Genomic DNA, 26,751 nt, shown 5'->3' with positions numbered 1-26,751 from the left:
GGATTGCCACCTCACCAATCTTAAAAAGGCTTTCACCCAGCAAGGACACTCCTCCAGAGCGGTAGATTGCACGTTTGAAAGAACCACTTGGATACCACGTGAAGAACTGCTGCAGTACAGAAGAAAAACACCCACAAATCGCACACCGCTGGTTATGACGTATCACCCATCCCTTGAACCTGTACAGAAAATCCTCAAAAAATTGCAACCCATATTAGAAAGAGACCCTATACTTAAAAAGATATACCCAGAGCCACCCATCCTAGCCTTCAGACAAGCACCGAACCTCACCAACCTCATCACCAGAAGCAAACTTCCTCAACCCCAGAACACACCAAAAGGATCCAGACCGTGCCAGGATAAGAAATGCAAAACCTGCCAACATATCTCCACCACCCCCACTATTACTACACCCCACAACAGAGCCATCAGCATCCCAGGATCTTACAGCTGCACCTCCAGGAATGTAGTATACCTCATCCAATGCACCAGGAAGATATGTAGGAGAGACCAAACAACAACTGCACACCAGAATGAACGTACGCTGGAAATCCATCCAAGACAGAAACACTCAATTACCGGTGGGGGCACATTTCTCACAGGAGGGCCACTCTCTCTCCAATCTCTCAGTCCTGATCCTCAAGGGAAACTTACACAACACTTCCCAGAGACGAGCCTATGAGCTCCATTTCATCAACCAGCTGGATACTAGAGATCAGGGACTAAACATAGACATTGGATTTTTGATACATTATAATCGGCCTGGCAACTGACTCCCCAGGCCAGCCCCTGGCTTGTTTACTTTTAATTCCATCCAGGAAGAGCACACACCAACAGCTGCAGCTTCCTTAGCCTGACGAAGGGTTTTTAAACCCAAAAGCTTGCTTAATAACTATTCTCCAACCATTTGGGTTGGTCTAATAAAAGACATCAAATTCACCCAAGGAACCTTGTCTGCCTACACACCCCCAGCAGTTTATGCACTCAACTAATATTCAGCTAATAGAGGGTTGTTACAATGTAGGCAAAGGACAAAACATTGGGATAGTCATTATGTTATGCAGTTATGCACTTATCCAAATGCCTGTAAGTGAGTACACTGTATCCCAGGGAGCGGTAGAAGAAACAGAAAGATGAAAAATGAGAGAAGAATAATGGAAGGGAAAGACATATGCCAAAGTTGACAGAAAGCTAAGGACACTGAGGGAAATGGTTTCAAAAGCTGATACTTCAGAATACCATAGTTTTTTTACATTTAATGCATACCCTTCCCCCTCAAATTCAGGTGCTAGAAATTAGGGTGATCATTATAAGCAAGGAAATACAGCAGTAGCTGTTTCTGCCTCTGCCATCTCTGCCATAGGGAAAATAATGCTGCAGTGCTGCACGGCTGTTATTTACCAGTTTTTTCAAGAAAGATTTTTTTCCCCCTCTTCATTCTGCTTTTCAAACAACAAGGTGCATATTTTATTTGGGAGTATGCTGTATGTGAGAAGATATGGTATACTTTATGTGGCACAACCTCCTGCAATATAGCACTCAGAGGAATACAGATTGACATGGTACTTCAGACTTCCAGTAACAAGGCTGGAAAATTTAAGTTTGCAAGGCGCTGAGCAATCTGTCACAGACCAGCAAAGCATTTATACACGTGCTTAATTTAAAGCCTTTGAGCAGTCCCACAGAAGTCAACAGGACTCTTCAGGGCAGTGTAAGAGTAAGCTCACACTCAAATGACTTGCTTGATGGGGGCCAGAGGGCAGCTTTGCCTACAGTAATTGGTCAAAAATCATGAATCAGGCTTGAAAAAGCTGGGGGATTGGCTAAAAAATACAACCTTTTATAGTAAGTAATGCCATTTTGGTTCCCACTTTCTGGGTGCATCTATACATGCACTTGACTGTGGAGTACACTAATTAGGTCTGCAATAAAGCGTCACAGTCTACACACGTACCAGTATTAGGACACAGTAAATTAATTAGGTCTGCCATAAGATAGTACCATCAGAGACAGTACTGTACTATCTTAACTGGAGTCATAAAGTGTGCTTAAAGGCACGTGTAGATGGTGACCACCAGGTGCAAATAATGCCAGGTCAGCCCAGCCAGCCAGGGGCCAGACCCCTGGCTCCTGCCAGCCCCTCTACCACCTGATGCCACCACTTGGAACCTGGGGCTGACCCTCTGTGCCCCCTACCAGCCAGGACCTGCTCCATTACAGCTTTGGGCACTAGTATAGATGCTGCACCCAGCAGCAGTTTTCTCCAGAGCGAACTGCTCCAGGGTTTATCACATCGCATTAATTGAACGTGATCATGAGTCTGGAAAAAAAAAACCCTGATCCACAGAAGTCTCTGGCAAAACACTCACTGATGTCACTCAGATCACACTTTTGGTCTTTTCTCCAAAACCAGAAAAACTAGGAACTTCAAAAAATGATTTTAAGAGCCAGTGTATTAATCTTTTAAATTAATCTATAAATTAACCTCCAGCAGTTAGAGTTATAAAAGAAACACCCAATACTACTAGACTCGTGATAAAAGTGTGAACATCGGAAATACTGCCAAGTGTTCATCATCTTGCAGGTTGAGTCTTTGGTAAAGGATTGCTATCTGCCCTACTCCCTTCCTATTCCTTATCCCCCTGCCCAATTTTTTACTGGACCTCACAGCATCAGTTCTCCTTATATCTAGTTCACCTGTGCTCTTTTCACAGTGGAACAAGCACAGTACCAAAGTTGAGCACAATGCAGACTGTGGCACGTATGCATTTTACTCATGTCTGTATTTGGATTACAGTCCTGCATTCCCTCTATTTTAGTCCATCTACTCACTCCATTCCTGCACTCTCTCTGTGTGCCTTTTCTGTCTCCATTAAACTATACCCATGCAGCAAGTTCATCTCAGCCCCTTCACTGTCAGCAATAACTCTTCTGATTACGAGCAGTCACTGTAGTGAGGTTTGGACTAGTCTAGCGCTGTTGCCAACAGCTGAATGGGAGGCAACAGGGGGCACATCTACACGAGACATTTACTGTGGAGTTGACTAATTAGCTCTGCAGTAAAGTACCAGCGTCTAAATGTGTGACCCTATTAGGCTTCAATAAACTAATAAATACCACCATGGGATAGTACTGCTCCATACAAGTACAGTCCTATGGTGGTGTTATTTAGTGTGCCTCAATGCACATGTAGACACTGATTGGGGCTGTCTGGGGCACAAGGATACTACAGTGAGGAGCTGCCTACCTGCTAGCCCTGCACTGTAACACCCTCCTGCCCCAGCCAGTCTCTCTGCAGCACACTGAGCCAGATCAGAGCAGTCCCATGCTGGCAGGCTGACCCCTGGGCTCCCTGCCAGCCGGGGCTGTGCTGCTCTGGCTCAATGTGCTGTGGTCCTGGGTGCACATGCAAACGCAGTGCCCAGGAGCAATAAACTCCAGGGCAAACTGTACCAGAGTTTATCGTGTCGCATTAATAGTACATACAGGCATGCCCAGGCAGTAGCTACCAAAGCAGATACTTCAGTCTGGTAAACTGCTCCTCATACTATATATTTATGGAACCAATATCCTTGACTCTACATTTCATAAAAAAGATGCCTTACGAAAAGACACAGACCTCTTTATTCATTACTGAAATTAAAATAAAAGCAATCAGATAAAAACATATTTCTTCTGGCCTGGCTTGTCATCTATATTTCATTCATTTTGAGATAGAGTTCTTTTTACTAGAATCATTAGGAAGACATGTAATACATGCCATTACAAGTGAAAGACAGTTTTTAACTTACACTTCAGAATAGGTTCCATATTTCCTCTTCGATTTTCAGTTCATAAATCTAGTTTCTTGGTTGATATGAGATGAATGGAGGTCATTAAGAGAGGACCTCATAAAATAAGTGCAATGCAGCAAATTAACAAGAACCTAAAGTAATTCCTTTTTGTTATGCGTTGTATTCTCAAAAACAGTTTCCATTTTTTACAGAGGTTAATAGGGGAAACATTTCAATTGCCAAAATTTAGATCTTTGACTCCTAATCTGAATGTAATGTCCCCCTAGATAGCATGTAATCCTAAATAAATAACAGCATATTATAGTTATGCCTTTCAGAATGAAATATCTCAAAGCAAAACAAACTTAATGAACTAACCTACACACAAAAAAAACCACAGACTTATGGCCAGTGGTGCCCAACTGCATTCCCTACCAATGTAATCACCAAAACCTCCAGGAAATCACCAATCAAGCCAAAATTAACACTGATCAGTGAACAAACCAATGCATCAGCCTTGTACTGAAATACATACACAAGTTCCTGATAAATTCCAGTATATAAACACATACAATCCACACCTCTATTTCCTTACAACACACATACTTACCTCAACCTTTAGGCAGATAAGACTAAAGGAAACATTTTTCAAACACAGATATCTCAGTTTACAAACCTAAATATAAGTGTCTTGATGTTCAAAACACACTATTTCTTGTTTTTAATTAATTCATTATTACAATCCCTTTAAAAATGTAGAATATAGCACAATATAGGATTGGGCATTCTTTTCAACACTTTAGAGATATGTGAAACATCCTGTTTTCCTATTTTTGTATATTTACCCAATGTTTTTTGTGCCAATTAAATCTAAGTTGTTAAAGACAGATTGGACAATTTTTATTTGATAAATTTGCTGCTGGTTTTCAACTTTCTATTCTCAATCTTTTTGTCTTGGTGGCTATATATAAATTTCAGGCGAATTATTCTTAGAAGGAAGAAAGTGCATTTTTCCTGCTGCCCTCAATTGTAAAATATATATCAACTGTTTTCTGTTCAAGCTTTAAAAAAGAAAGAAACATCACCTTTGGGATAGCATCCAAGCATAGAAAAATCCAGTTCAGAAAGTGAAATTTCTGGACAGTTGGGAGTGCCTGAAAACAGAGGGTTAGGATAGGAAATATTCTATGACATTAACTACAGCACTCACAGCTGCTCCCTTGATAGCATCTTAATTTAGGATGTTGTTTTAACGGGTATTAAATTGACACAATACAGATGTCCAAAAATAAAGTTCAAGTACACAGATTGTGCTTGTGTGCGGGCTCTGTCCTTAAATACTCCGGGTTTATCAATGACGGATTGCTATGGATCGGAAGTAATGTATGAAAGATGCTGCTGTCTTGAGCTGGCACAGTTCTGGTCTGGGAAAGTTGCCAGGTTCTGGTCCCTCCTTTGCCTACTCCCTGTAATTTTATTTAATTGGCATACAGGAGACATATTTTTTAAAGGAGGTGTTGGGTTGGTTTCATTGGTGCCCATGTGCCTGGCAAGTGTCACGTACAGTATTAAAGAAAATATCCACCCCAAAACAGTTATAAATTATGTTTGCATGAAATACTGCACAGCTGAAAACTAACTCTCTTGTCTGTTTTGACAAGCAGAAAGATGTCAGATCACAGGAAATATTTGTTAAATCTTATCATGACAGGAGTTGGATTTTTCCAGACAACAGCAAAATCTCACTAGAGCGTCAATTCACATAAGCACATAAATGCTTCCTTGAACTGGGCCCTGAATACAGTACCAATGCAGCTGGTTTAAATATTAAATATTTAATATTAATAATTTAAGTATTAAATATAAGGTTTTCATTTTGAAACACTGTTTTTTTGCATCAAAATATTATAAAAACTATTTGGTGTTCCACTAAAAACCACATATTTCTGGCAAGAAACAACTAAAATAAATAAAAGTATTTTTCTCAATGTCATGCTTGTTTGACCAGCTGTAAACGCACTAATCAACAAAAAATCCCAGAAGACAAAAATAAACAAAAGCAAAATGAGGACAGACTCACAGTAGAGTATTCCATCAAAGCACAGAGTTCATTTTAACTGCCTGGGTGCATTACACATGCAATTAATGCAAAGCAATAAACTCTGGCATATATTGCACCAGAGTTTATTGCTCCCAGGTGCCACATTTATGTGCGCGCTGAGGACTGCAGCACATTGAGCCAAGTCACAACAGCCCCAGCTGGCAGGGGACCTGGAGGGTCAGCTGCTCTAACCCAGCTCAACGTGCTGTGGAGGGGCTGGCTGGGGCATGAAAGTGCTTCAGTGCAGGGATAGCCAGCAGACAGCCCCTGTACTGAAGCACCCTCATGCCCCAGCCAGCCCTGTCAGCACGCACACGGCCATTGCTGCGGAGTAAAAAACTCTACCACAGGACAGTACTTGTATATACAAGTACTAACCTATGGTAGTATTTATTAATTTACTGCAACCTAATAGGGCCATACGTGTAGACATGAAGACTTTACTGAGGAGCTAATTAGGCAGCTCCGCAGTTACTTCTCACATAGATGTGCCCTCTGTGTCTTAACTACCATAATAGCTCCAAAGTGACAATGAACCTGATTCTCCACTGCTTTCTATCTTGTAATTAACATCTGTGCACAACAAGTGTGAAATGGTGCTATCCAAAAAAGATTGATCTAGCTCTTTCCACAAGCAGAAAACCCAACACAATCTATGAAGGGTAGCTAGCTTCCCTTACGTCAAATTCCATATTTTCAACTTGCTCTTTTAAAACTGGTCTTCTGAGAAATCTTAATTTACGTTAATGTCTTAGAAACTCAACTGTCCTCATGAATTTATTCAGTAAATGGGTGACCAAACCTCAGCCAGTTAATACCTTTTAATAAATAATTTGTCCCTCCAGTTCTTCATAACTAGTCAATAGCAAGAGGCTACATGACAGGCAAAGATTAAAGCAAACACAGGAGCCAAGGCAGGTCAAGACTTCAAAAAGAAGGAAATGTCATGTTTTTCACTTCAGGAAGATGTTATTAACTTTTATTTTTCCTGAGATGACTCAAAATCTGCACAGCTGAGAAAATTTTGAGTCACTATAAGGGAAAAAAAAATAGATCCTGAAGTCAAAAATGTGTATTCTTAGTTTTGAAGTTTTGCCCTCCCTTGGCTGCTGGACTCTCTGTCTTCTCCAGGATTTCCTACCTGTGCTGGCAGAATGTTATTTTGTGGATCCTCCTCAAAACTTCCCCCTCATCTTCTCTTCTCCCTCTATACCTTATCACTGGCTAATCTAATTCACAAACACAAACTCAGCTACTGTACTCTATTTATACTGATGCCTCACAGATCTACTTCCACATCAAAAAACTAGTAACAATTAGCAGGAAAGGCAGGATCAGTACTGTGGTACTTAGGTCACCTGGAAGTTTTCAAATTAGCAGGGCCTTATTAGATTTGTACCAGAGTACTCAAGGAATTGACTCAAGTAATTGTGTTGCCATTGGCTATTTGACAACTCAAGGAGGTCAGGCGAGGTCCTAGAAGACTGGAAAAGGGCAAAAAGAAGTGCCCATCTTAAAAAAAAAAGAGAGGGGGGAGTGGAAACAGGACCAAATACATTATGGACGTGTACATTTCCTCTGATACCTACAAAGACACTGGAGCATATTAACAAACAGCCAGATTTGTAGGGAATAATGAGGTGGTAAGTAAGAGGAAGCACAGATTTGTCAAGACCAATGCAGAACCAAAGTAGTTTACCTCTGTGGGAGAGTAATAGAGGGGAAGTAGTGGAGAGGAACATGCATGGGTGTTCTTGGGCAGTTTTGAGCTGTCATTTGATGCCACGATGGCTAAACTTATTCTTCTTCTCCCATTCCTCCCTACTACAATCTTTGATCGCTATGGACAAAGTTACCATCTTGCCTACCACTCGTGCCCATGATGTGCGCAGCATCTGTGAGCATATCCTCTTTCTAGACCATTGCATCCAAACTGGGTGCATCTACATGTGCATTTGCTGTAGCACCAGTTCATGGATAAACATTGCCAGGCAAGCATACACATTTGCAGGGAAGTAGAAGCAGATTTGCTGTCATTCTACTCCCACTTCCCAGAGCCCTGCAATGGGCCCCGGCTACCACTGAGGGCAGCTCCAGACTCCAGCTGCAGCTGCCAGCAGCTGGCAGCCCTCTTCAAAGGCCAGCCCTGCTTGCTGCTCTCTGGTCAGCCACTTTCCCAGCCAGGAGCAGTATGTGCACCGCAGGGACAGCACACAGCAGCGCTCTCCTCCATGCCTGTGCCTCCTTGCGCTATGGCTGCTCCAACCCCTGCCCCTGCCCCTGGCAGCAATGACCAGCGCCCCGCACTCCTGCTGGCCACTGCACTGATCCTGCTGGACCGCCATGCCAACCACTGCCTGGGCCACAGCCATCTTGCCCCTCCTGACTCCCCCATGCGCAGTGACTGCCTGTCCGCCATGTGTCGTGCCAGGGCCACTGCCATGCACCAGCTGCCTCCACCCTATCCACCTGGCCAGACCCTGCTGGGCCAGCCAGAACTGGTGGCTGCACATCACCCAGACCACCTGGGGCAATAAACAGTGGCTGGAGGTGTTCTGCATGACACGGGCCACCTTCTAGGATCTGGAGCAGCTCCAGCCACACCTGGAGGTCCCGGAAGGTGGCCCAGGTCATGTGGAATATGGAATGGCAGCACACGGGCATGCAGCCGTCCCTACCTGCAAACACTTGCCTGGCCCCTGCCCTGCTCAAGCTGGCCATGCCCACCAGCCTGCAGTACATCAGTGGTGGTGGCACCTTTTTGCTATGGACAAGGCCACCACTGGGAAGGCCATCTTGGAGGTATGCAGTGCCCTCCAGGACATGCTTGGGGACACCATGCTGCATGTGCATAACCCCCTGGTGGTGGTGGTGGTGTGGTTCCATGCACTGGGATTCCTCCAGTGCATCAGAACCCTAAATAGGACCCACATCCCCATCACCTGCCTGCCCCATGGAGACCACCCCTACTACAGCCGGAGGGACTTTCACTGCACGAGTGCCAGCTGGGCATGCAGTACCCACAACACCTGTATCTTCCAGAATTCCTCCCAGCCCTGGTAGAGAATGGGCACTTTGCACTAGGGCTGCTGGAGCTGCAGCTGGGAGCCATAGCCATCCCATGGACCCCACCTACCCACTCCTGTCCTAATTCACGTGGCCCTACACCAGCCACCTGAACCCATGCCAGGCCCATTTCAACTGCTGCCTGGGCTGGACCAAGGCCCCAGGAGAGCTGTGCACCCACCAGCAGGGCACCAGGTACAGGGAGATGCTGGCAAACCACCTCTTCCAACACTCCTTGCTCTAGCCCACCTGCACTGCCACCCATGGACCCCCCGCATCCATCTGCCCATCCCCAGCACCACACTCACTGGAGACATGTCTCACAAGAACAAGTTTTTATTTCCCTCACATCAAACAGACCTCCCCTCCTCCCTCCCTTCCCAACAAATAGAGTCTTCCTTCCCCACCTCAATAAACAGAGCCCTTTCACTACCCACCCCACCCACCAACAATAAAGCATCTTCCCCATGAAAAGTTTGTTCAGTGTCCTTTGTGTGCTGTCTTGGGGTGGGGGGCCATGGGGTGGGGATGACTATGGGGCAGAGAAAGACCTGGGACAGGCAGCCAGCATCTTGGCCTCTGGCTGCTTCCCTGCAGGTGTGCACACCACAGCAAGTACAGTGGGTGTGGGGCTCACCCAGGGGCAATGGCAGCTAGTGCTCCCCCTGGTGTGGGCAGCTCCTCCTCAGGCAGGTAGAGTCCAGGCCCAGCACAGCTGGCATGAAGTCCTGGCCCTGCTTCAGACAGCTCCGACTCCATGCCCATGTGCAGCTGGGGCAAGCAGCAGGGCTAGTCCCAGGCAGGGAGTCTGGATGACACCAGACCTGGGCCAGGGACTGGGCTAGGGGCTCCTGTCTGCTGGAGGCAGCACAGGACCTCCTCCCAGGCCCAAGGGGAGGCCAGCTGCTGGGCAGTGGGTGGCTGCCGGAGGGCAGGCAGGGCTAGGGTCGGGAGCCTGGCCCTGGCAAAGGTGACCACCAGGGTCAGAATGATGTCCAGCAACTGGCAGTCATTGTCCATGGCCTGCACTACCCAAGCCAGGATGGCATGCTGTTCCCACAGGGCCTCCACCTGCTCGCGCTCCAGGGCCAGGAGCTGCACCCAAAACTCCCAGTCTTCCCAGTCCTGTGCCTCCTTATGGGTGATGTCCTCTGCCTGCCACCTGTCCTGATGGGCCATGTCCTCCATCTGCCACCTGCCTTGGCAGACCATGTATTCTGCCCACCACCTGTCCTGGTGGGCCACATTCTCTGCCCGCCCACCACGCCCAAGCTTTTCCCAGCTGGTCCTCCAATGCTGTGACAAGGAGGTCCAGGAGGAGGGTCCTGTCCAGGATTCTCCTCTGGTGGAGCTGGCACATCTGCAAGGCCACAACTGTGGGCAGCAGTGACCCTGAAGTAGCATCCTAGCTGCCAAAGGCTGCCTCTCTTGGACCTGCAGCTGCAGGCACTGTAGAGCCATGAAACAGAAGCTGTTTGTGAGAGTTTACAACATTTCAGAGACAAGATGCTCTGTACCAGGGGCCATACACTGTCTGGCCTCAGATCGGGGGTCAGGTGTGCACAGGTGGCCGGGGACCATGGTAAGTCAGCCTGGCAGGCCCAGGCCCAGGCAGCCACTGGCTAAGCCCCCCATCCCTGCTTGCTCCTCCGGGGCAGGGAGACTGCTGGGTGCTGGCAGCCTGCCTCCCCCACCCTGTACCTAAGCTGGAACAGGCCAGGCTCCTGGCAGCACCTGGTGCCACGCTCCAAACCCCACTCCCCCACATCTCCTGCAGGCCAACTGCTCTGCTGCACTGCTGCCCAGTCCATGGCACTTGGGCTTGGGGGACACAGGACTCCCAGCCGACTGGGGTGAGGAGCTGCCCATGCTCCCACCCTCCTCACAGGGGTCTTCTCAGAGGAGGCACCCTGGGGTCAGCCCTACCCTGCCCATCACTGCACCTCAAGTGTGCTCCAGGTGGTGCATGAGGAACTGTTTGTGCAGGAACTGTTGTACAGTGCCTGACCCACTATGCCCTGCTGCTGCTGATGGCCATGGTGCTCTGGGTGCACCTGAGCTCCTGGTATGGGACCCTGAAATTATGAAAGAAATTGCACAGAGGATTCAGAATGTTCTATTGAGGATCCTTCCCATAGCTTGCACAGAGCATATGAATATCAAGCAGGTGTTTGTTTTTTGGTTGTTTTCGGGCAAAATTATTAGCAAGGTAATAATACTATTTATAATGAAAAATTATTTTCAGCTTTAACCAAGAAGAAAAATAAAGGTTCCCCATTAGATTTGTTTCTTAGAGTAACTATTAAGTAAATATGGTCAGTCTGATGCTGATACAGCATCTCAGAAGATGAATCAAATGCCTTATGTTTGGATTCTCTATAGTCAGTTTAACCTTTAAAGAAAATGATTTTCAGGCTAGAACAAATGAGGAAAAGATCACATTTAATTCAAACATTTAAAAAACAAATTTGCTGTAGATATCGTCAAAACTGGTTTGAACAATGTCATTCCCTCTTGCCACATATTTTTTTTACTCCTGTGCCATTCTGTAGCAATATTGTGATCTTATGCTTTTGCTGGTATTAAAATGATTGTGGCAATGTAAATTCAACATTTCAATGGAAGTAGGTAGAGAAGGGCTGGCAGGTAAAAATGCCTTTATTTAAACCAGGGGTTGTCAACCAGTACTTTGAAAGGTCCCAGAGGGGATGCAGAGGCAGGCAGGGACGGAGCGTCGCTACCCTGCGCTGCTAACTCACAGGAGCAGGGCAAGAGCAAGGCCGCGCAGACGCTCTGCTGCCGCCACTCCGCTGCACCCCCACCCCACTCTGCATCCAGCCACTTGACACCTCCCTGGGAGTACACTTATTAAAAAAGGTTGAAAGCCCCTGATTTAACTATATATATCACATGCAATCATTAGTTAAGGAAAACAGGGAAAACTAAGAACAAAATGTGATAGGAAAATGGAAAGTGACATTTTTAAAGTACTGTTGTCTAAGGATATTCCACTGAATTGGAGTCCTTCTTTAAAAGGAAATTTATGATTCAAAGAGCAGTTTGTAGTTGAAAACTGATTCAAAACAAGTAACACCATGAGGTCTCATATTTTCCATTCTCTTAATGACCGTCAGATCAGATCTACTTAACTTGCCATTAAGAATTTCTTTTCCAGTGGCCACTCCCACAAGTTCAGTCAGGGATCTGAAAGCAGAGCTATGATCATTTGGTCTCCAGCATCATTGATAATACAAACTAGAACTTTGTTAAGTAATGAAATGATACATAGAACATTAAAGAACCCAGTGCAGTCCCTTATGAAGTGTCTTTGTTCTCCTGAGACTTTTTAGAACATTTATGTTTGTCACTAATGTCAGGAGACACGTTTGGACCCTATTAACAATACAACTATTAATAAAGAAAGAGCAGATCTATTAAACAGGACTGCATTTTTACATAAACAATTTGCTGATGATAACCTGACATTAATTAATTAATTACCAAGATTAATATGAACACCAACAACACAAAGAAATGAGATGTGTCCTGACCAAGTAGATATCCTTTCACCTCTTGACTTCAGCCGTCTCTGAGAATGTAGCAGTAATATAGTAATGGAGCTCAGCAAGCCAGAGGTCAGTAATCTGACTGATCCTCAGCTGGTGTCAATACATAGAGGTAACTCACTCACTTCAGTAGGGTTATGCTGATTTATACCGACTGAAGGTCTGGCCCAAGGGCTACAAACTATTACATCCAACAGTAGAAGCACTCCTAAACTCAAGAGGCAGAACTCACAAAGAGAAAGTGGTACACAACAGTTCATCCTGAAAAAGCACATCTTTAGAAGCCACCTAATGACAGACTGAAGGTAAAATCCTGGCCCCCAGTGAAGCCAATAACCAGCAAAGTCAGGATTTCAGTGCAGGTTCAAAGCTGGTATATATTGGTGTAATGCCACGGGCACCATTGGAGTTAGGTTGATTCATAACAGATGAGGTTCTGGCCCTAAGGGTGTTGGTTATAGGACATTATACCTGTATACTTTTCTAGGCTGTTTTTCAGAGAAAATATGAATGCAGCACTAATAACATTTTACCATCAAGAAAAGAGATGAGCAGGTGTTGTTCATTATGTTTATTCCAATTATAGTTTCTTTCTTACCTCACAGACGCAAGCAAGCTGTTGTTCAATTTCAATTGTCTCAGACTAGGAAGATAGGCACCTGTGGGTTCAGAATAAAGAATCATTTTACAGAACGGATGCAGAATAAAAGAAAGACATGGCTATATCACAAGCTTAAATGCTCCACACGTTTTTCTGATGCATTTCTTATCTGTCCTGGCCATATTAATGTGTTAGACTGTCTGACCTCTTCTCAGAAAGTTAATGAGTGGCTTCACAGTTACAACCTCTGAAATACCTGTTCTGAAAAATGCCACGTGGCATCTTCCCAGGCAAGAACAAACAAGAACAGTCTTCCTTGGTGACTTTTGTGTGTTGTTTGATAAGATTCTTTATCTTTATTGACTAACAAAGAATAATTCAGAAGAGCTCAGAATGCCTGTGATTTCCAGAGTTTGCTCTTGTTTTTACCTTACACTTTTTTCCTATTCTGTGACAAATGGTGTTGTAGAGGCAATGATTTTTGGGTGATATCTTTTATTGGACCAAATTACAATAAGTGGTGACGGAATTTGTATGTACAGCCCTGATAGCTGAGTTCCTCTTCATTTGAGGAATTGAAATCCCCTTTCCATACCTTCTAATTCTTGAGTTGGTGAGCAAAAGGTATTATCTTACTTGTCACAAAGTTATCGTGTTGATGTCATATTTATCATGATCCCCAAATCCTACCTTTGTTTTACTAGGCATTATTTACTTCCATGTCTTTTCTCCACATTTTCCATTCTTTACTGCTTGACTTTTCAAATTTCCTAATTATGAGTAATGCTAGATTTTTATATGCTTATATATTCTTTACTCCTCTGCCTCACCATGGGTTTGTTTTAGCTTATTTCTAGAGACAATTCTGAAACAAAAGCATGAAACCAACTCCTCCCAGCCTTGAAGTTCTTAGGATATTGGCACAAAGTGTATTTTTGCCCCCAACTCTGTTAATTGCTGACTATTTTTGGACTATGCAATTCAATTCAATGTATCTTATTTCCATTACTACAGGTGAAATAGAATTTAAAATGCTGTCCCTGTGCATCCTCCTGTCACATTTTTGTGACTGTATTTCATAAAATGCACTCCAGTTCAGTCCTCTGGACCATGGGAAACATATTGTCTCCTTACATAACAGGCACATGGCTGGTGAAGTTGGGCAGCAGACCTGGCACAGCTGCATCCTCTCTCTTTGTACTGGGGAAGTTTAATATCCCTGGCCAGCTGGAAATCTCCAGTATAACCCTGCAGCAGCACTGGCGTTCACTCTCCTGCCCGTATGTTTTCTCTAAGCTGTAAGAGCCGCGCCACTGGTTTTATGCAATCAGGATCACTGCAAGGACAGAAATTTACAATCTTGAGAAGTATTTTTATGAGCCCTAGGGGTAAGCCATCTCTGGCAAAGATGATTTAGCCGTATCCAAGGAAAGGAAATCATTCTAGCCTTCCTTTCAATTTGATAAAATAAGTTTGACAAAAGGCTCTTGGGATCCCCGTCTCAAAGATTGCTCTGCAGCCTATCAATAAACTCCCTTTCATTCAAAGAGTTACTTTATGGCCAGTGCTCCTGGAAAGCAATAATCACCCACATACTCTTCTGCATTTGTTTGTATTGGCTTATGCAGGAAGGAAGTAACAAAACAATCAGAGGCTCAGAAAATGCCTTGGCTCTCATTTCTAGTATTGTGGAACTCTAGGCTCCATTTGAGATCAGGGCCAATCCTACTAGACACTGAACAGAGACATAGCTAAAAGACAGCCCATGCTCTAAATAAACAAAGCAGACAGAGGGGTCATCAGGGGAAAGAAGTTCTGGTTTCCTCATTCTGAAATGGGGAGTAGAGGCATAGAGAGGTTACATGACTCGCCCAAGGTCACAAATGTATTTTTGGGTAGAGCCAAGAACTACACACTGATCTTTCAGTCCAGCCCAGTGCCCAGAGGCACAACTAGGAACTTTGTCATGCAGGATAGGGGTGCCCAGCACCAGAGAGCAGAGTTGGTGATTTGGGCTCCACGAAGGTTGCCATTGTGGCCCCCCCTCTAACTCAGTGCCATGGGCTGGTGTCTCGCTCACCTATCTCTAGTTAAACTACTGTCAGTACCTAATTAATGCCATCCTTTCTAGTAGGTTAAATGCCTAGGGTACAGTGTAACAAAGCCCCAAATGTTTTAATATGACAGGAAGTTAATAAGGATGTTTGACTCATTTCTCTGCAGCATTATAGCAGAACTAGAAATATTAAGAACACTAAATACTCAAATTAAATCCTGAAGAAGGGGAAAGTGGCGGCCTTCTTGATTCACTCCAAAGGACAGTCTACTAAATGCAGAAAGGGCTGGTGTGAGAAAACAAATAGAGAAGGGGAACCCAGGGCCAGATTAACCCTTTAGTGGGCCCCAGGTAAACAAACTCATGGTCTGGTATTTAATACTGTATATTTATATTCCTTTTTTTCATTCAATAATTATAATATGTAAATAAACACAACTGGGCCCCTTCTTCACTTCGGGCCCAAGGCATGTGCCTAGTTTGCCTATGCATTAATCTGGCCCTGGGGGAACTGTGAAAGGGATTCAAAGAGGTAGTGGAGGTGACACAGCCGGAATGACGGGCCAAGGGGATTATTTTAGCAGTGAGTTATTTAGTTATTTCCTGTAACCCAATCCCCCGTCTCAGAAATTATGCTGTGCTTTGGCACAAGCTCTCTCTGGTAACTTCTAGACTGTTCAACTCTACTGGGTTGTTTAGTGAACTAAAATAAAACAACTCACATTTCTCCAATACCACATGTTCCCTCTTGAAGTTTTAAGGTCAATATATAGTTGCATTGTTGGTGCTAGAAACTCCTTGACTCCACTTATTTTAAATATCCCAACTCCTTAAATAAGATATACGGCTAGAAAACTGCAGTTAAAAAAACCCTGACTTTGCTATCTTCATTTTGAGAAACTCTTTGTAAAGTGCAATGTACAATTATAAATTTGATTTTAATCCCAGGGGCACATTTTCCTGTGTACAAAGATGAGTTTGAATTTATTGCTCAGTTTAGCAAACTCTCTGGCTCTAAAAATATTAACAATATATCACTCCCAAATTATTCTCATGCTACATAGACTAGATTGAAGAAAAAAAACACAATGTAGAAATATGCTTACAGGTAGCGTGTAGAGGTGAGCAATCTTATCTTTTCTATAATTGTCCTATTTAAGATTCTCTCATTAAATATTCTTTTATGTGGTTTTGAAAGCAGAGATCAGCAAAAATGCAGTAGTGTCAAACCACTCAGCTGCACTATTCCAATGAAACAAAAATTAAATGGAGGAGCAGGAAGAAATCAATGCATTAGGTAGACCATCAACACCCTTTTAACCCTATAATCAATGATGTGCCCATATTATTTTGTAGTTGATTCATAGATTTTCACAATTCTTCAGCATGATCCATAGCCAGACTCTTCCAAGGAGAGACAAGCTATAAAGATGAACCTTCCACTGCAGGTAACTCACTATTTCTTTTATGTTCAGACCCAGAATATGCACTTTGTAGACTCTTTATCCCCTTGCTGAATAAAAATGTATTTCCTATTATTTCCAGGGCTGCACATCACAGGTAAAGCAGAACTGTAGGTGTTGCTTTTCTTTTCCTTTTTTTAATTTTTAATTGTCCTCATACACTCGGTAATATTTGCATGATTGACTCGGAACAAGGAGAAAACAAGCAAGATGCTGGCTTTGTTGTATTCTAAAAACATAAAGAGATGAACTTCTGTACGAATACAGTACTACTTGCTGTTTACATTATAGTTTTCTTCAGGCAACCCTGTTCAAGCTGTTCTTCACTTATACTAACAAGCCTCTAAAATCCAAGAACCTGGTATGATATCAGGCATACACAAAAGGAATGAGTGACAATAGATTGCTTCAGTATTAGTCAACCTATGTGTTTTGTTGATCCTGAGATACAAAACGATCATGTGAAAAAAAAGTTCTTTTCTATCTGTCTACAGCAACTTTGTCCCTCAATTAGCAAATTTCTGTGGCCTCACTGAATTTTGCATGTGTCATTCTTTAATCCCTTGTATTAAACACAGAAGGAAATAAATACCATAGCTGCATTTGGAGCTCTTTTAACTGTCCTGCTACTCTACAGAAAAAGTCTGAAGTAGGTACCAATGTCAAAATGACCATTAATCTTTAATATATTGTACACTTAGTGATTACTTTGACTCTTTATACAGCCACTTACCAGGAGGGGTGATGATTTCCATGCATATTCTAAATTTGACCTGTATGTCTGTTCCTAATGGATACTTTCTGCAATGCATTGTAGATATAATTGCAGTATCTAAAGTGCCCAAGCTAGACTGATTCAGCTCAGGGACAGTCTCAGTGAAAATGCAATGGCACGGGCTTCGGCATGAGCTTACTGCCCAGGTAAGTACTTGAGGTTCCCAGAAAGTTTGTACAGCCCATGCAAAAGGCCACATCATTGTGTTTTCACTGGGACTGTTGCCTGAGCTAGCTAGGATAAAGCTAGCATGGGCATCACAGATTGCAATCACACCTTTCTGTCAAAGTAGAGATGTACCCCAGATATTCCACATGTCCATGGTTGCCACGCAAACAGCTGATAATGGCACTTAGGCTTTTGATCCTAAAAATAATCAGTAAATGGAATAGGAGGGAGGGAGATGGATCTCAGCACCTTATGTGGCAAATTATTTGTGCCTATTTTTGTCTCTTAACAGAGCCTTTCTTTGACAGTCTTTTCTGCCAGCCTGCAAAAGAGCTTCCTACAGTTCACTAGTATCAAAGAGCTGTGGCTTCACCCAACAAAAGCAGCAGTCTCAGAGACACATAATCAAGTTAGAGGGGCTGCCATGAGGCACTAATTGAATAAATAAGGGTGCACAGCACTGTGGGTAACTTGATTCTTAGCTATTAAAATCACTTAGGAATAGGAAAGCAACATAGTACCTTAAATGAATGTATCCACCATTACTTTCAACAGGGATTTCTATATAGGTTGGTCAAGAATACAACTCCAGATCTGTCAGCAATCAAAACTGAAGGGACAAATTAATAGAATTGAAATAGTTTGTCTGCTTTGCTATAAATTGCACTCTACATTCAGTGAAAGGAGAGGGCACAAATAAGTCCAAGTGCCATGAACCTGGAAACAAAGTTTGCCAGGAAGGTTCAAGCATTTGTCTGCTACACTATAAGGATAAGGCACGTAGAAGATCAATCACTGGATAGTTCAGTAATTACTTTATACCACAATAGGGCTCAATGTTCATGTGCCACCATAAAGCCCATTATTGTTTTAAAACAGTGCATGTCACAAAACTTTTTACAAGAGTCTGCTTTAAAATGGGTTTGCACACAGACACTCCTCTTCACTATGACCCTATAACTAGGGGTAAGGCTTGCGTGCCAGTATGGCGAAAGGTCAACAGGATGACTCTTTAAAGTCCTCCATTTCCCCAAATGGAGTAATGGGGTCATAAATGGGGTCATGCTGAGAAAAAAATTGGGAAGCACTAATCCAGGGGTTTCTATGACTCATCTCACTATAGTATATAAACACCTATTTAAAATTTAAAATAATAACAATACTTTAGTATCCTCAAATAATCATAGCAATGAATAATTTCTTGATGGTAGGGGTGTTACTTGTGTTATGCAAGTAGGGAAGGTATGGCAGAATGGCTAAGTGACTTGACAGCCAGAGAGAAAGTCAGTATCAGAGGTGGGTTTAAACTGCAGAAATCTTTGACCCAATAACTGCTCAGTAAAGGACTGTTTCAGTTGCAGACACTGACTTAGAGAGGGTTTGCAATGAGTTTGGCACCTTCACTAGAAAACTTCAGGTACTGCCCTCTCCAAAAAGGCAACTTTTCCTGAGATGCCTACACAAACCTTGGTCCCATATCCAGCCTTGAGGAGCTGTCAGGTGAAGTAAGATTATGAATAACCAATGACAATTAGTGACAATCCCCAGGCCAACTTTTTACTCTAGCCATCTGGTGTCACTTTTTTGTGTATTTTTACACAAACTTTTGAAAAATAAAAGCTCAGATTAAGCCTTGATGTTTTGTAGGTCTCCGAACCAGTGACACCATGCAGTTTTGAGCTTTTGTACTCCCTAAAGGCCAGCTCTTGGTAGAAATGATCAGACATGAACTGAATGGAGTCAGGGGCAGCGCACTGTACTCTGAAGCCTATCTGAGGGAAATGGAGAGTAACAAAGTTATTTCAGTACTTGGAGGAAAACAGAACCATGAGCTGAGAGGGACGCAGGAGAAAGAAAAAGAGGTCTCTGCCATGGTGATCCCATTTTAACAGATGCCCCCAAGACCTGACCAATCATCTTTGTGAAGAATAGTCAACAGCAAAGCAAAGACTGAAACAGGCACTGTTAGGAGCTACAGGTTGGGAAAAAAATCTCACTTTGGTAAAAAAAATGGAGGATAAATGTCTTTTAACTATCTTATTTCTCATGTAAAACGACATGGGAATGGAAGTTGTAGTGTAAGAGTGATGTAGCTGTGATGGTCCAGAAATTATGTGAAAGGCAAGGATTTCTTAGGGTGATATCTTTTATTGGGCCAGCTGTATAGTTGGGATAGAGCTGGAGTGGAATGGAAGCTTGGCTTTGGAACTGAAAAGCACACATAGGAATCATACACAGGTTTTCTTGTGAACTAGTAGCTTCTTGTGGAGATCAGCCTGAGTACAATCTGAACTGTGAAGAAAAGGGATGTAATTATACATTAAATTATCAGTTGCATATTGTGAAAAGACCTGTGAACCGAAAGAGAAAAATTTGAAGTGGCTGGACAAATCAAGAAAATTGTCCCTCCATCTTACTTCTTTCACTACTCACAATAAATCTGTGCCAAAAGAAAAGACCTACTTACAAAGGCTGGCCGTGGTGTACTAAAGGTCCATGCCCAGACTTCAGTGGACTGTGCAGGAAAATGCATTGCTTAACTAAAAATATCCTGCTATCAAGTGCCTAGAGTTGGATTCTAAGTACAGAGAGCAAGAAAATACCATGTTACCATAGCTACAGTGCTGAAGCAGGGTGGAAGAGCTGTTATTGGCAATAATGAGAATCAGAATGTTGGTGGCAGTGTCAGAGGATCAGCTGGAGGACTCACGGGCCTGGTGGGTGGAGGACATCGCCTGCAAGGATGTGCAGGACTGGGAAAACCGGGGATTCCGGGAACAGCTCCTGGCGCTGAAGCATAAGTGGCTGGACCTTCTGCAGAAGGAGAATGCCATTGTGGCCCAGGCAGTGCAGGCCACAGACGACAACCATCAGGTGCTGGACACTGTTCTGGCCCTGGAGCTCACATTCATGCCGATTGCTGCCTAGCCCTCAACCCTAGCCCCACCTGCCTCCTGGCAGTCACCGGCTGTCCAGCAGCAGTCTGAGAGAAGGTCCTGCACTGTCTCCAGCAGCCAGGAGCCCCTGTCCCAGACCCTGCCCTGGGTCCACTGCCACCCAGCCCCACCACTCACCCCAGCTCTACAAGGGCAAGGAGCTGGAGCTGCCTGCAAGGGGGCCAGGACCGCATGCTGGCCCTGCTGGCCCTGGCCACCGTCTGCCAGAAGAGAACCACCTGCACCAGGGGAGCATCAGTCACCATTGCCCCATGGCTTCTGCACCTGCAGGGTAATAGCCAGAGGCTGGCATGCTGGCTGCCTGCCCCCCGGCTCTGCCCCCCAGGCGCCCTACCCCATGGACCCCCACCCTGTGATGACCCACAAAGGATATTGTAAATAGTTTTCACAGGGAAGGTTTTTTATTGTTGGTGAGTGGGTTAGGTGGTGGAGGGGCTCTGTTGAGGAGGGAGGGGAGAGGGAAAAGAGGCTGTCTTTGATGTGAGAGGAATAAAAACTTGTTCTTCTGATGTGCCTGCAGTGAGCATGGTGTTGGGATGGGCAGGGGGAGGAGGGCCCGTGAGCGACGGTGCAGATGGGCTAGATTGAGGAGTGCTGAAGGAGGTGGTTAGCCAGGGCCTCTTGCACCTGGTGCTCTGACCCCCGCTGGAGGGTGTGCGGCTCATCTAAAGCCTTGGTGGGAGGGCCCGCTTCTGTCACTGCCACCGCAGGTGGTGCTCTTGCTTGCAGGCATTCTCTGCCACCCAGGCCTCCCAGAATAGCTCCAACCAGGCTTCACAGATGCTATGCAGTATGCAGGCTGCAATGATGGCCCAGGGGAGGTTCTCCTTGGTGAATGAGAGGCAGGCACTGAGGAAGAGCCAGTGTCCCTTGAGGCAGCCCAAGGTGTAATCCACCAGGGTGCAGGTCTGGCCCAAGCAGCATTAAAGTGGGCCGGGAGGGGTGGGGGTCCAGGTGGCCAGTGTAAGGCTGCATGGGTTAAGGCAGAAGCAGGTAGGTGGAGTCCCTGAAGAGGAGGGGTGGGATGGCCATGGTGCCTACTGAAGGTCCAGTGCCCTGCAAAGCGGCTGGCCCGGCAAGCCAGAGTTCCAAAACACGCAGGCATTGTAGGCACTGCCCACCCAGCCTGCATGCAATTTCATGAAGGCCCCAGGGTGGTCCTCGATGGCCTGGAGTACCACAGAGTGAAAACCCCTCCAGCTGTAATAGAGGCAATCTCCGTGGGGTGAGCAGGTGATGCGGATGTGGGTCCTGTCCAGGGCCCCGATGCACGGGGGAAATCCCAGGTCATGGAAACCTACCACCACCACCAGGGTGTTATGCATGCAGAGCACGGTGTCTCCCAGCACGTTCTAGAGGGCACCACACACCTCCAAGATAGCCTCCCCAGTGGTGGCCTTGCCCACACCAAACAGGTGGCCAACATACCACAGCCTGGCAGGCATGGCCAGCTTGAACAGGGTGAGAGCCAGCTGGGTATGCATGGGGAGGGGTAGCCACATGCCGGTGTCCTGTCGCTCCAGGTATGGCTGGAGCTGCTCCACAAGGTCCCAGAAGGTGGCCCTCAGGTGGAAGGCCTCCAGCCACTGCTCTTCATCCCAGGTGTCCTGGACGATGTACCACCACCAGTCCTCACTGGCCTGGTGGGCCCAGAGGTGGTGGGGCTGGAGGTCCAGGAGGGCCCCAGCAGCTCCAGCAGTGGCATCCAGAAGCCCCACAATGCCATCCCTGGCAGCAGCTGCTGCATGGCAGCAGCCCTGGAACCACACTGTGCCCAGGCAAGTAGTTGCTGTGGGAGGAGGGGGGTGGGGAACTGGGTGGGGCGAGACAGCCATAAGCCAGGCAGTGGTTGGTATGGCAGGGCCAGCACAGCAGCCAGCAGGACACCAGGGCACTGGTTGTCGCAGCCAGGGGCAGGTGCTGGAGCAGCCATTGCATGGGGAGGCAGAGTAGGCAAGGAGAAAGCTGCCACATGCTGCCCCTGTGCTGGGTATGCTGCTCCTGAACAGGGAAGTAGCTGACCAAAGAGCAGTGATTCATAGATTCATAGATTCATAGATGCTAGGGTTGGAAGGGACCTCAATAGATCATCGAGTCCGACCCCCTGCATAGGCAGGAAAAAGTGCTGGGTCTAGATGACCCCAGCTAGATGGTTATCTAACCTCCTCTTGAAGACCCCCAGGGTAGGGGAGAGCACCACCTCCCTTGGGAGCCCGTTCCAGACCTTGGCCGCCTTGGTGAATAAATACTCACCAATTCCCTTCTGTGCCCCCGTGATGAACTTATAGGCAGCCACAAGGTCGCCTCTCAACCTTCTCTTGCGGAGGCTGAAGAGGTCCAGGTGCCCTAGTCTCTCCTCATAGGGCTTGGCCTGCAAGCCCTTAACCATACGAGTGGCCCTTCTCTGGACTCTCTCCAGGTTATCCACATCCCTCTTGAAGTGTGGCACCCAAAACTGCACACAGTATTCCAACTGCAGTCTGACCAGCGCCCGATAGAGGAGAAGTATCACCTCCTTGGATCTGTTTGTCATGCATCTGCTGATGCATGATAAAGTGCCATTAGCTTTTCTGATGGCTTCGTCACACTGCCGACTCATGTTCATCTTGGAGTCCACTAGGACTCCAAGATCCCTTTCCACTTCCGTTCCACCCAGCAGGTCATTCCCTAGGCTGTAGGTGTGCTGGACATTCTTCCTCCCTAGGTGCAGCACTTTGCATTTCTCCTTGTTGAATTGCATTCTGTTGTTTTGCGCCCATATGTCCAACCTGTCCAGGTCTGCTTGTAGTTGTTCCCTGCCCTCCGGTGTGTCCACTTCTCCCCACAGTTTTGTGTCATCTGCAAACTTGGACAGAGTACGCTTCACTCCCTCGTCCAAGTCGCTGATGAAGATATTGAAGAGTATCGGTCCAAGGACCGAGCCCTGCGGGACCCCACTGCCCACACCCTTCCAGGTCGATACCAACCCATCCACTATGAGTGGGGTTGGCTTTTGAAGAGGGCTGTTGGCAGCTGCAGCCGGAGCCTGGCGCTCCTCACAGTGGTGGCAGGGGTCCATTGCAGGGCTGCAGGGAGTTTGGTGCTAAGAGAAGCAAATCTGCTCCTTAGTCCCTGTATGTGCAGATGCCTGCCCAGGAGCATTTATTCCACAGAAGTTTACACCCGAGTAAACTGAGCCCAGATCAAATGCATGTGAAGATGCACCCAGTAAGTATCAGATACAAATACTGACTGATTATGAAGAAGTGAAACCAGGCCAAGGTAACATGGGATCCTCCAATCTGTACAGCAGTGAAGTGGCAGATATGCTTTGGTCCCTTGATTCGCCAGTGACTATAACTGATTGTGCTACTGTACAAGAGGAAATCCTTTCTGGTGCATTTGTTTCCACAGACTAACTGAAGAATAAGGGACCACATTCTTTAATCTGGCTAAGACCATAGATAGGAAGGTGAAGGAGGTTCTAAGTCACCATCTTGGCAATAAAGCAGAGCAGCTTCAGGACTGCATCATCTTTCACTCCACTGCATGTGGCCTGAAAAGCATCCAGCCTGCACTCTTATTCCCAGATACAGAAGAGCCCAAAAGGATGGCTCCATCCCACCAGAGGTTTCCTATTCACAAATGAAATCCTCCACTGGGCACTTAAACAGAATTTAGGCTGCTTTGTGCAACTGGAGTAGCATAAAACAGCTTTAATGGACTGAGGTATTGTACAAATGCTAATTTAAAGTCCATGGGAATTGAATACTGCTTGCTACACCTTGGGATTTGGAAGTTGGCTCACATTTCCTCTGAATATGATCCAGAAAAAGTGGCAATTAAGCTAGACTGGAATTCTCTTATTTGTTTTCCTTCAAATGCAGTGTTATTCATCCTAGCAGAGTAAATGCAGACATAAGGTGCCAGTAAAACAAGAAGCGGAAAAGCTCAATGAAAACTTACTGTCTTACTAAAAGCCATAGGAACTGAATGGAAATTAAACTGGACTGGCATCGCTCATTCCATTTGCATAGAATATTCATGGGTCTACTTGTCTCTTCACAGGAAAAAGCATGGAGGAAGAGTGCTAATTAATCACCCAGATGTTTGTCCTTTAAGACAATCTCTAGCAAGACTGTTTCCATCATCTTTTTCTCAGCTTCCATTCCTAATGTTCAGAGTGCTTCTCCTCTAAGAAATGATAAATGAAAAGTTAAGAGGTAGTAAAAGACAAAGTGTTTTCTCACCAAAGTTTCCCAAGCTGTTCTCTCTTGTGTCTACACGCATCTCTAGGGCCTTCACTTGTCGCAGATCATCCACCCCTGTCAGTGCTTTCTGTAAAGATAAGCAGAGATAGATGTGCATGAGCAGGCAATAAGGCAAGTGACAGGTCAGCAGAAAGGTGTGGAAATGCCTCTACCCAGAACTTACTCAGCATGGTTCTCTAGATCCCAATGGCTGCCTATAAATACAACATTAAAATAAGGCTGTATATTCTAAACTAATTTCTTCCAGTAGCTTCAAATCACTCGTGACTGCATATAACATCTGCGTTGATTAGAGACAAAGAAGCTTTCACTCAGAGTGAAACACACCCCGTGCTGTAACTCAGCACAAAATTGATGTACAAATTAAACTTAACATAAACATTATTTTGATGTCTACAGTGCAGCATATGCCCTGAGGTAGACCTGTGCACAGGAGTGAAATTTACCCTTAATGCATACTGTAACCAAGAAGATGCATGTAACAAGACTGAATAAAGTAGGCTATGCTGCATTATACTCATGTTATTTATTGATCCTTTTAGGCCAAGAATGGAAAATGAGACTAGTGTTTTGAGGTCAAGATGGCTCACAGAGGTCTGATTTTTTCAGAAAGTGCTGAGAAGCCACCCTATGAAAAATGGGCACCTTTATCAAGGTGTTAATTTGGGCATCCAGAAATGAAAGTACCAACATTTTTTTTGAAAATCTTGGCTGTAAGGCCTAATTCCATAAAGTGCTAAATAGTAGGTAGTGAATGCATTCCATGTTTTGCAAGGTCCCTGCCAGACATTCAGGTAAAGGCGCAATGGGATCTTATGTGCAATCCACACAATAATGTTTCCTGCCACGCACGCGTGATTGTGGGACCAGGAATCAAACCCTATCACACCTTATTCCCAATGCAGGGGTCACCTGACCCAGGCTCCCAGTCATGGAGGTGTATGAGGATAGAAGCCTACAGCTGACGGGGCTCCCAGCCACAGAGGCACATGGTGCTTCCCATCAGCTGCAGATTCCCAGGCTCAAGGGCGCACCTGGCCATACATTCAATTAGTGGCACAATAGGAACCAGCCACAAAGTTGTTATACATTTTTTGTGGAATAACTTTGTGGCTTATTCCTTGCTTTATCATGCCATTAATTGATTGAATGTGTAACCGGATCACAATTTAACACACAATTAACTTGTTAATTACATCTTATGTCTAACATGTTGCAGAGGCCCAAGAGATACTCAACAACCCCTTGCTGGATCAGTCCCATAATAACCAGAATCCACAGCAATCAATGCATCCATATTTTTTTAATTTGGTTTTACACTATTACAGGTTGGTTTAAACCTTGCTGGCACTGACCAGTGTAATAACTGCCCTTTGTCCAGGTTAATCTTGGCTGAGTCACTTGGAAGAGTCAGAGTCACTTGGAAGAACTGGATGCCTTTAAGTCGGCAGGCCCGGATGAACTCCATCCGAGGGTGCTGAAGGCACTGGCCGACATCATTGCAGAGCCACTGGCAGGAATATCTGAACGCTCGTGGCGCACGGGCCAAGTCCCGGAGGACTGGAAAAGGGCCAATGTGGTCTCCATTTTCAAGAAGGGGAGGAAGGAGGACCCAGGCAACTATAGGCCAGTCAGTCTCACCTCCATCCTTGGCAAAGTCTTTGAAAAAATTATTAAGGCTCACATATGCGAGAGCCTGGCAGGATAAATTATGCTGAGGGGAAACCAGCACGGGTTCGTGGCAGGCAGATCGTGCCTGACCAATCTAGTCTCTTTTTATGACCAGGTTACGAAACGCCTGGACACAGGAGGAGGGGTGGATGTCGTATACTTAGACTTCAGGAAGGCCTTCGATACGGTATCCCACCCCATACTGGTGAACAAGTTAAGAGGCTGTGACTTGGATGACTACACAGTCCGGTGGGTGGCGAATTGGTGGAGGTTCGCACCCAGAGAGTCGTGGTGGATGGGTCGG

The 26,751-nt window shown here is 45.4% G+C and overlaps 1 protein-coding gene across 1 annotated transcript in view; it reads right to left on the bottom strand.

The window, feature by feature from the left end:
• LRRC56 (leucine rich repeat containing 56) overlaps positions 1-26,751 on the bottom strand; it is a 130,260-nt gene that overhangs the window by 64,560 nt on the left and 38,949 nt on the right. The window contains exons 5-6 of the mRNA XM_025198538.1: positions 24,756-24,843; positions 13,105-13,165 (exon numbers count right to left, since the gene is read on the bottom strand). Of these exons, the coding sequence (XP_025054323.1) occupies positions 13,105-13,165; positions 24,756-24,843 (149 nt within the window). The remainder of the gene's footprint in view (positions 1-13,104; positions 13,166-24,755; positions 24,844-26,751) is intronic.

This window comes from Alligator sinensis, unplaced genomic scaffold (genome assembly GCF_000455745.1).
Source record: "Alligator sinensis unplaced genomic scaffold, ASM45574v1 scaffold907_1, whole genome shotgun sequence".
Classification (NCBI taxonomy): domain Eukaryota; kingdom Metazoa; phylum Chordata; order Crocodylia; family Alligatoridae; genus Alligator; species Alligator sinensis.
The sequence above is the reverse complement of the archived record's forward strand: the minus strand, read 5'-3'. Positions and strand labels throughout refer to the sequence as shown.